At 42.3% G+C, this 11,273-nt stretch overlaps 1 protein-coding gene across 1 annotated transcript in view; it reads right to left on the bottom strand.

The window, feature by feature from the left end:
* The window catches only part of LOC307265101 (sarcoplasmic/endoplasmic reticulum calcium ATPase 2-like), a 25,199-nt gene extending 14,596 nt beyond the window's left edge, over positions 1-10,603 (bottom strand). The window contains exons 1-5 of the mRNA XM_080046678.1: positions 10,096-10,603; positions 8,903-8,920; positions 8,707-8,789; positions 5,208-5,312; positions 3,756-3,894 (exon numbers count right to left, since the gene is read on the bottom strand). Of these exons, the coding sequence (XP_079902804.1) occupies positions 3,756-3,894; positions 5,208-5,312; positions 8,707-8,789; positions 8,903-8,920; positions 10,096-10,213 (463 nt within the window). The 5' untranslated portion in view covers positions 10,214-10,603. The remainder of the gene's footprint in view (positions 1-3,755; positions 3,895-5,207; positions 5,313-8,706; positions 8,790-8,902; positions 8,921-10,095) is intronic.
* Between the last annotated feature and the right edge of the window lie 670 nt (positions 10,604-11,273).

Below are 11,273 nucleotides of genomic sequence, written 5' to 3' on the forward strand. Positions count from 1 at the left end.
AAATTCTCTTTCCTGTCTAAAAGGTCAACACTTTGAGTTCTGGCCCCTCATTCAAGCCCTTCTCTCTGACCTGTCACCATCCCATCAATACCCACACAGCATAGTACAGATTCACAGCAGTCAGTGCAGCATGATTTAGGTGAGAGATGTCAGTACAGTGGGCTGAATAGTCATAAATCTGTATCAAACTAAATGCCAGCTTCAATGGCAGGATTACTGCTATAATAGAAAGGTCCTCCAGATTCATATTACACCGGACATTGTGGTCAATGTGTCTACATGTAGTTTATGCAAAACCCGTAAATGCATACTTCTCTCCAACTTCCAATCCAACCACACTCAGTGCCTGCTGCTTCCTCCCATTGGACCCTTCACCCTGCACTGTTGTCTGGTGTGAATACAAACCTCAATGGCTTCCTGCAGGACTTTACTACAAAGCAGGATTTTGCATTTGTAAAGGCTGCTGCGCTGGTCGGCAAACAGGCCGTTTCTCTCAGTCTTGCTGACACGTCAGAACTTTAGCCAAAAGACTGTCCCTCAGTGAGAACGGATGCTTGCCAGACCACATTAAATGCCACATACTATCCGTGGTGTCTGGATTCTTTGTGGAGGGTGCGGGGGGTAGATGGGTAGGGTCCCAGTGCATAGAGCACGGTGGGGTGGGACGGTGATCCACAAAGCGCTTCCCTATAAGGTCATCTCTCTCAAGCACAATTGGAGCAGATGAGAGATCCTCCCCCCCTACCCCCTTTACATGAGCCCCCGTCACTACCAGACTCCGCAACTTCACAGGCAGCCAGCAGAGAACAAACCCACTGAGCTGTGTTGCTCAGAGGAAAGGCCAACATCCAAATCTGCAAGCCCTCAACAACTAACTGTAAGCCGGCAGTGGTGTGTGTTATGACAAGGACTAAAATCCACTGGAAGGAACCAGTGAACTCCACATGTTATCACCTGATATCTTTTTTTAGGGGTTAGTTACGTTGAAAAAGGAAATCCTTTATCCTTTATATTAGCATTTACCCATCCTAAAACTAATACAAATCTAGATTATAGTCAAAATGTGGTTATTCATTACGGATCATATCCATTGGATCATCTGAATGTCAGTGAGATCGTCTCTGGAACAAGTCAAGGGTTAGTTTGAATGCACCACTGGAGGGTTAGCCTTAGCGACATCATTGTGAACAAGTCTTTTATCAAGCGGTCAGATGATTACACAGGACAGCAGGCAGGGAGAACCAGCACAGACAGCCCACAGCAGCTTCAACTGCTAAAAGAGCAGATTTGAAAATTGAAAATGAAATTAAGAAAAAGCCAAGCCTAAAATAATCTAATTTATGTATACAGAAAAAAATTGTCTGAGAAATGCATGGCATAGAATGTTATTTCCTTGACATTAAACCAATTTCAGTGAGCATGTGAGTGGAAGGCGTGAGTGAGTGATGAGGTGTGAGTAGGAGGCAGCACAGATTGGCTGCTGCAGGCTATTCTTCTCCCAGCTGAAGCAGAGCACCGGTGTCTCATTGCCCTCTACCTCTGCTCAGCAGCACCTGCGTCATCACACTCCTCCTCTGCACGGCAGCGGTCACTTTGGGGCTTCAGGAAAATATTATTCAAAGAAACGGTAGCCCGACCAGGAACCACTGTCAAAGATACTTGGAGGTTATAAAAAGCTGAGATTTAGCCGCCTGCTGTGCTGCATTTCTTGAGTAAGCCGTCAAAGTGCTGCTGACAGCAAAGCCTCCTGCTACCATCATCAGGAGATTCCAAATCACTTACTCAAAAACTAGAGTGTATCCCTCTCACAAGTTTTTTTTAAAAACCCGAGCCAACTAATTAAGCTTTCTAAACTTTGCTTCACTCAAGACACACATTTAACTGGAAAAATCGCATGCCAGTTATATGCCTCTCGAGACGTACGATTGGCGAACGGCGAAAGTACAATGGTGGTGGGCAATGCTTAAAAGGTATAGCTCCTAAAAAGCTACAATATGATACAAGGTCACTGCTACCTCACACTAAGGTTGCAGTAACCTTGACCTTGTTCAGCATATGCAAGGTCACAGTGACCTTGACCTTAAAACTGTAAACAGTTTATCCTCTGATCAAAGTGAGCGTTTGTGCCAAATTTGACAGAGATCCTTCAAAGGGTTCTTGAAATATTGAGATCACAAGAATGGCCCGGGTGGAGGGACAGACAACCCGAAATCATCGCCAAGACCGAGGCTTACAGTTTGTCAGTTAGCACCATTGGATTATTACAGTATCCAGTATAACAGTAGAAAATCGATACATTAATTCCCTCTTCCCTCCCTCTCAGTTTGCCCTTTTCAAGGTTACTGAGGCGTCCTACTGAACCATGCTCCCCCATGGCCCACTGTAGCACTGCTCTCTAGAGCAGGACGGGAGGGGTAGGAACAGACACCTGTCAACTTCACCACTGTCACTGCCTCTATAAATACAGCATTCCATAATCAATCCCGCCTATGACAGCTAAAAATAAAACCTACCACTATGCGCAGAAAAAGAATGCATCACTTCAATGGCATAGGGTTAAACGGGGTATCGGGATAACGCTAGTGTTTCAAGGGCTTCCGCATACCTCAACACTTCCATCTCTGTTCATCCATTTGATTAGTTTTTTTTATACAAGTGTGTGTGCTGTGGGGGAAAAAAAAACAAAAAACCATAGCTTTACTTCCTGAGCATACGCTGACTGCAGCACAGCACTCTAGCTGGGACATGCTGTGAGGATGCAGTGGCAGCAGGTTACGAGCTTGAGCTTTGTGTGTATGTGGACAAATGCACACACACACACACACTCTAAGTAAAGTGGGTCTTAATAGCATTCACGCCTAGCCCTTTGAGACAATGGGTTAATAAGAACTTCTCAAAATACATCACTCTTGCAGGGTGAGTCACCTCTGCAGTGGCACATGGGGATGGGGGGGCGGGTTCAATCGAGCTTGTGCTAAATGTGATCCATGGCCATACCTGGACTCATCCATGCTGTCCAAAGCAGGCCTTACCTGAGGCAGAGCCAAACGGAAGCAAACAACCACTATATTATAACTTGAAATAACCTCATGACATGAACATCCTTACCTTTTTTTTTTAATAGAGCAGCATTTAGGAAAAACACAGCTAAAGTAAATCATCTTGATAGAAGCTGCAGTGGCATTAAATTAAACAATTCCTTGGAACTTCAAAATGAATGAGAAGTCTACAAACCATCATGTACAGTGCTACAATGCTATAGTGTAGGCAACACATACTCAGGATAGCAGTAGAATACGGTTAAAGCAAAAACAACAATAGCAACAAAGCCGTGCCTGTTTTAAAGGTGCACCAAGTTACTTTGGGTGTTTCAGAGAAGTGAACATTTTCTAAGGTCTTCTAATTTTCTCATAACTTGATAAAAAAAAGCTTTCCTCACAGGGAAACTGGATCCATGGAACACTGTTTGAAGTCAGAAAGTCTTCCTGAAAAGTTACTGTTTCACTGTTGTTGGTTACCGCAGCAGGGCCCACGGTTTAATTAACAAACATATTCTAGTCTTACGTTTGGTGCCTCAAAATACATTTGTTTTGATGATAAATTATTCAATACTAAGAATTACATGAATACAATTTTTATTTTGTAAATGAAGTGCAGACTCTGCAAATGTAAAAATAAAAAAAAATAAAAAATAAATGCCCTTCCCCTGAAACTGCACAGTGCACCTTTAAGAGGTGAAGAGCAGGTCAACCTACCAGCAATCTCCACGATGTCACCAGGGACAATTTCTCTGGCCTTGATCCTCTGCACAGACTTCCGGTCCTGCCTGTAAACTTTGCCCATCTCTGGCTCATACTCCTTGAGCGCTTCGATGGCATCCTCAGCATTGCGTTCCTGGGGAGGAGAAAACGGGTTTCAGTGCCACAGATATAAACAGTCCCTGCGTTCCAAATCACACTCTTTCTTTTTACTACACTACATACTAAAGTACAGAAGAGCTTGAGGGCCACAGGAGAGAAGAAGAAAATCAGATAAGGAAGATTTTTTTTTTTTCATTATGTTGAGAAATGTCAAGAATAAAGACGAATACTCCAAAATCCAAAATGCTATTGTAGTTAGATGGGCATTTAAGTATGTTCAACATACTACAATTGATGTGCATGTATTGGGACATCCTAAATCTTTTTTTGGCATATTAAATAGTATGGAAGTATGGGGATTGGAACGCAGTGTTTCTGGACCCTGCTGGACCAAACTGTATGAGAACATTTCCCCCATTAAAGAGGCATTACTGACTCTTCTACAATGATGGCGTTTATTTGGTTCTGGCTGGGAAAATGGGAATATAAAATCACATAATTTTCTGTTTCTTGACGTTTTCCCAATTGTATCCATCACCAGCATGAAAAGAATGGACTGTCCACACATTTCCTAAATGAATAAGCCAGCCTCCTATGAAGGCATCATACAGAAAGATCCCTGATGGAAACTGACTGTTTATTTTTTAAGGAAGTCTTCTTCGACAAACTCGAGATTTAAGTAACTTTCAGTTCACACTGTTGATCTACAGTGCAAGTGAAGTATAACAAATGTAAAAGCTAGAAATCACAGCACGCTGCCAAACTGCTAGATATGTTTATGTAAATGTCTAGGACTGTGTATAGGACGTTAGCACAACAACAGTGTTGGCACTGTCTCTTGATCATTCATCTCTGTTCTTACTGGTGACGGCATTTTAGATTGGCATATGCACTTAGCCGCAAAGTATAGTTAAGTGAATTTGATGGCATAAGCCGATTATTATGAGACATATAATCAGCCAGTTAAATACAATTGTCTGAAGATGCTGCCTCACAGAGAAGTCGATACAAAATGTTGGACGCTGTTATCATATTGCATTGGACACATGAAGGTAGGAAATATATTAGAAGGCTGTGCTACAGTTTAGCATTGGATTTATCTAGAGCCTTGAATGTGAATTCTTTTCCACAGCCTACAGCACCAAACTCACTTTATGTAATGCAGTGCTTTTGTAGACATTCAAATGCCTTAATACTGGTCCATTCAGATGTTATCATTGAAAGTCTATTTGTACTGATGAAAATCACCAATGCTGGGTTTCAATCCATGTAGAAAAGCAGCTAACCCCTTAAACATTTAGTGGGATTTGACTACAGTGACTTCCAAAGAATGTGAATGTTCCTCACCTGCCACACACCGACGATGGCGTTGGCTATGAGAATGAGCAGGATTACAAAGGGCTCGACGAAGGCTGTGATGGTTTCTTCTCCCTCCTCAAACCAGGCCAGGACCTGAAACACAATACCAAAAAACATGACATTATTAAACCCATTTATTGAGACATTTCAAGACATTACAAGAATATGAAAACTAGGAGGGAAGGAGGGGGGGGGGGGATCTAGACAGGACAAAAAGAAAAGTGTTCATGACAGATACAATAATGTAAAAAACCCACATCTCTGACGGATGGAGACGTGCTGCACATTCACAATTGACGCATTCAAAATGAGCTGGACCGCTTTGCATCTCTTAAAGAGTAGAGCTTTTGTGATAGACAGCAGCAATACATTGAAGGTTAAACTAGTTGTCGATTGCCAGCAGCTTGAACACAGAACACTAGAGATTGTTAACAGCTGAGGATCATCCCAAAAATTCGGATAGAAAACATTATCGCACAGCTGCACCTAAACACTTCATGTCAACAGTTTCCTGTGTTTAAGCAAAAACATTTTCAATACAATAGCGTCGATCTTCTGAACGTTGACCTACTACATTCATTCTACTCACTGTGGGAAACTGTTACCGCTATTCTCCAGTGGGTATTTGTAATTATTGATTTTTTTTTTTAAAACTGCCAACACTGCACACAGCCCGTTTGAACTGCCTAGAAAAATGCAAATGAGCACATCAAAACTGAAGAGCGTTAAGAAGACAGTGGGGAACTCTCCGATTGACACAATGAGTTACTGTACCAATAAGTAATAAAGCAATAAACTTCAATGAGATGTCATAAGGATCTAGCTGTGGCAGATGCTGAGGAGGTTTTAAATGGCATTACTGAAATGTCAGGCATAACTCCTAATAGTGCTGTCAGTAGTGAGGCACAGGGCTCAATAGTGCTCTACAGAATGTCAAAAAAGATTTATTACTCAGCCTCGTCTGAAGCAGAATACATATATACACACATACTAGGGCTGCAACTGACATGTGACCCTTTCATTCTCATTAACAAGTCATCAGAATTTGATTTTTTGTCATTAACAAATGAGGAAAATGTTTCAGAGCCCAAGGTGACATTCATTAAAGGTGAAGTAAGCGGTTTATTTATGTTAATATAAGTGTTAAATTGCTCTTTATTCATACAGTGATCACTTACATAATGTGCGCGTTTCATAAAGCCGATCTCAGCTGCTTTTCATGTAATCGGCAAATAATCTTTTCGGGGGATCCTGAAATTAATATCCAATCACAAGAGAGAACGCTACAAACCGGCACTGCCGGTGCATGTGCAGAGCGACAGATGGGTAAAAGTGTATGTGCGGCCTACAATGGCGGAGCAGGTAAAAATTCTTCCCAATGTCTGTTTTGATGGTTTTTAATCGTGTTTTATCACACATATGGAGATGATGCTAGATAACTCGCTGCTTGAAGACCGCAGTGCATTAATGTGGTGACGTAGGGACGATCGAGGGGACTGCTAACTGCAGTAACTGACAGGAAGTTAGCTAAAAGAACCATTCTGCTTTCAGCACCTTTAATGGCTTGATTCGTCTGACCATCAGTCAAAAACCCAAATATGTTTAAAGTAATATACAAACAGTGGAGGAGCTGGTACACATGCTACTTGATGAGGACCAATCAAAAGAAAAATGTCAGCACTTATGTATGCAAACATGCAAAACAGTTATAGCACTCAACTTCCTAAAATAAGGCTTTTTAAAAACCTTACACACTGTCACTGTTCTCTCAGTCCTGATTATTAAGTTTTGTCTGGGATTATTCCCATGTCGAGGTGGGCATGTGCGTTTGTCCGGTGAGAGCTGTCCCACTGCGGACTCGGGGCCCAAATTTGGTCTTGAGTGGTGCTCTGTTCCCCTGTCAGACAGCAGCCACTGACACCTCTCTATCACCTGACTGGACACTGCACGCTACATACCAACTCAAACACACACACACACACACACACACACACACACACACACACACACACACACACACACACACACACACACACACACACACACACACACACACACACACACACACACACACACACACACACACACACACACACACACACAGGGGGGCCTCACTTAGCTATCAAACGTTCCCTAGGTTATCTCTCCATTTACAGTGCAGTCCATTCAAAGGATGTGAAAATGTTCAATTGTTAAAAATAAATAATAATTCACCAATGCATCGCACAAGATTGATTTCAATGTTTGATCCATTCCACAACATGATACATTTTGAATACATTTCAATAAAAAAACTTTTGCCTAAAAGGGGCCATGAGGAATTGTGAGCTTCTGCTTAGGAAGCGAGTGATTACGTCAATGGAGAGAGAACACAGATGCATTGCGATAAGGTAATGTATTTATATTTTGAATTTATAAAAGGAATAATGGTAATATGACGATGGTGAAGCAGATACAAATTTGATTGAGTACTGTTCAGGAAACATAGGCTGTTCCGGTCTGTCTGTCGTAAATCTTTCCTGGGAAAAATCTGACCCCTTCTATGGCATTAATAATAAAAACGATATAAAAATAGCATTGTTTTCAATGATGGTCTTTTTTTGCTGTTCCAAGTAATGTATGATCAGAGTAAAAATGACACTCTTTAAATGACATTTAAAAGTTACTTTTAGGAGGTTTGAATTTGGTGAGACTCATGTTTCAAGTAAAATAAAATAAAAATGTTGAACACAAAGCAACGTCTTTCCACATGACTTAAGAGGAATAAAAGGTCCTCATATTAAGCGGCGATGCTAATTTGATTTAGAGTTCAAATGGGCTGGGACGCACACTAACGATGCTCTTACATAATGACAGTCCACTATTAAACATTTATGTGTCCCGGGGAGAGCAGGGTAATAAGTCATTAAAGGGCAGCAGCCATGCCCGACGTCTCGAATGTCTTACTTGGCACATGGTGATAGCAACTCAATGCTGGTACTGCTGTTGTCACCATTCTTCAGATGGGCCGCACGCCCTGCTCAGCTGTTTAGCCCTCTGTGAGTGTAACCCCAGCTGGGTTATACAAACTGAAGACATTCACACTTCAGCACTATGCAGTGTGCAAACGGTCCCTTGCCATTCAACACACAGGGATTAAAAAGAATCCTATCAGCAATGTTTGTCTTCACATAAACACTCTTTGAGCAAGAGGTGGAAAGGGGAAGCTTTAAGTAGGATGTGTTAACTTGTTGGATCACCTCTCTTGTTCACTGGACAGGTAACAAAGTAAGTGGCAGGAGAGACAGTGGGATTAAAGCAAAAAAAAGAGCAGACTTCCAACGTCACAAGCAACAAGTGCTGCAGAATGTGTTCGTTATATCTGATTGACAGAGTTGAGAACTACAAGTCTTCACTGTTGAAACAAGGGTGTCATCCACGGGCCCACCTCGACAGGACAACACTCGCTCAGACAGTGTGTGAAAGAATGTGGCAACATTATACTTACAAAAGATATGACCGCAGCCAGCAGGAGAATCCGAACAAGTAAATCTTCAAACTGTTCCAGGACAAGCTCCCACAAAGATTTCCCTGCAGGAAGGAGAGTTGGTTAGATTAAAAAAAATAAAAATAAAATAAAATCCATCAAGTTGGCACAGTTGTTATTAGATGACAATAACAATATCAGTGTCAGTAGCCATTACCTTCCTCTGCTGGTAACTCTGTGTGTGGAGATCCATCCAGGAGAGCACAGAAGGCAGATGAAAAGGAAAAGAGAAGGATGGTAAGCTGTGTATAAATATGTTTTAATAAATAGGCTACTGATATAATGCTTGCCAGATGGAGACATTCCTCAGTTCTAGTTCCTCGATAGGGAACTTACTACAGGTCAGACCAGAGAGGGGGTGGGGGGTAGTCAGTAACATCTGTGAGACCGAGGGATACTTTGAGAGAGCTTAATCTTACAAGCTCAAGTCATAACTACAAGGCATATTACAGTTTCCCAGGATGTAGTGAGGGTAAGGGTCTGTTTTACAATTAAAGCAACAGAGACAATCGGCTATTTTATTTTTTGAATGCAAGATTCTTATATTGGCATATCAGGTTTACACTTTTAACTATGGGTTAGCCTACTATTCAAGTTCACTCACTAAATCTTTGTTACACAATGAGGAGGGGAAATAGGACAACAATGTACGAAAAGGTCAAAAGAAAGTGATTCATGGGGAGGGGACTATAGCTTCGATGACCTTATTCAGGTGATATCAATATAAACCAGCTGTTTTAAGTCTGGGACATGGGAGACTAACATTGATGGATAACGTTACTACAGTGATCCTGTGGCCACTGTTCGCTGTCAAATGCCTGCCGGATCTCCGGCCACATGGGCTGTTGATGTGTTGCAGTTTTTTTTCTCCCCCTTCTTTCTTTGAGGAACATCCGACAGGGTTACTGCGTTCAACAAATGTCGCCATTTTTTACCATTAGGCTACTGTCAACTATGTCACAATGAGTTTATGTTTAACAATGTTATTGCAGTCAACAGTGTCGCCATGAAACAATTCTACACACAGATACAACGTTTCAATAATGTTAACATAGGCTACTTTTAACAAAGTATCCTCGAGTTAACGATTAATTAGTTACTGTGTAAGAGATGGGAAACCCTCGAGGAGACCAGTGGTGACGTCAGCCAAACTATTCTATGGAGCCGGGTAACACCAAGGTGTTGGCGACTTTTAGCCCACATCCTGAACACTGTGCAAGTTACAATGACAAGACATTTTTCTCTTAACCGCGTCCCATTCATAGAAAAGAACAAGCAGAAGCGGCTAGGGCACGTGTGAACTAGAGTAGGCTATGCAGGGCTATACGGTGTTGAAGTGTCGTAACCTACCGTTTAGGCCCCATTTCTCCTTCTGACGTTTCACCTCGTCCAGGGAAAGTCCTGTGATTTCATTGACGCAGAAATGACTGTAAACTTCTTCCACACTCTTAGTGTGAGGGTTCTCCATGGCGGACAGGCGGCTCCTTCCCACACAGCGTTACACAAAACACTGCCGTATGGAGCCTTCTGGCAAAAAAAATAAAAATAAAAAATGGAAACAGTTTCAAAGGAATACGGAGTTTGCCAACTGAGAGCTGAGCATTCACACTCGGATAGCTAGCGACGACAGCTACTGCCTAATGTGTCCCCGGTTAAGATTTTCTTCCCACGAATTTGGCTACAGATACAAAATATATATTGTGTTGAGACGAATTCCGCTTTCCTGCCTGGATAAAGATTACTCTGAGCGTCCGTTTATCTCCGAATATGGTGGTGAAGTTGCTGCGGCAGAGTCCTGTGTGTTGAGGACTGCATTCACCCGGTCCGGTCTAAATGTGCTGCCCTGCCGTTCCGTGCCTCACCGTGGCGCAGCTCTCTGTGGCTTCGCCGGTTGCTGACAGTCTGTTTTATCAAAGTGCCTCACTGCTGCCCCTTTTCCCTGCGCTGCATGTGGACTAATATCATTGGACGAACGGTGTCAGCTCCGTTCAAACCAAGGATACATGAAAAAACACAGGAAGCAACCAGGAAACAGCCAGATGCCTGGAGCTGACACTCTGCATATCCCATTCAAACCGCGTGGTTACTGTTGTAAACCAGAAAGCTAGGGACAATTTGCGTTTCAATTGTGTAGGCTTCCGCGTAGATAGCTCGTGGCTATGCATCTGTCTTGTGCCTTATTAACCAAGTAGCTATTTATTTTATGAACATATGGTTTGACACTGATAGCTCTCCCTTTCTCAACTTTTCAATAAAATCTATCTAGCCATTCTAGGCTTTCCACGCGGCCCATTTAGGCTTAAAGGGCTGCACTCAAGTTGCAAGAGAAGTAATCAATTACATTGTTGCCCATGCAGGCCTTAAAAAGGCAGTTTAAAAAGCACACAGTGCCCTACAAACACACACAGTTGAGCACAACCTGCTTGGGGAGCGTGTCTATGTTCCCGAAGCCCGATGGTCCCACATGTTTTAAGTAACCTAACTTTATAACAGAGAATAGTATGCATTTGTGTGTGTCACTCATATTC

Source organism: Ammodytes marinus (genome assembly GCF_949987685.1).
Source record: "Ammodytes marinus genome assembly, chromosome: 2".
NCBI lineage: Eukaryota > Metazoa > Chordata > Actinopteri > Uranoscopiformes > Ammodytidae > Ammodytes > Ammodytes marinus.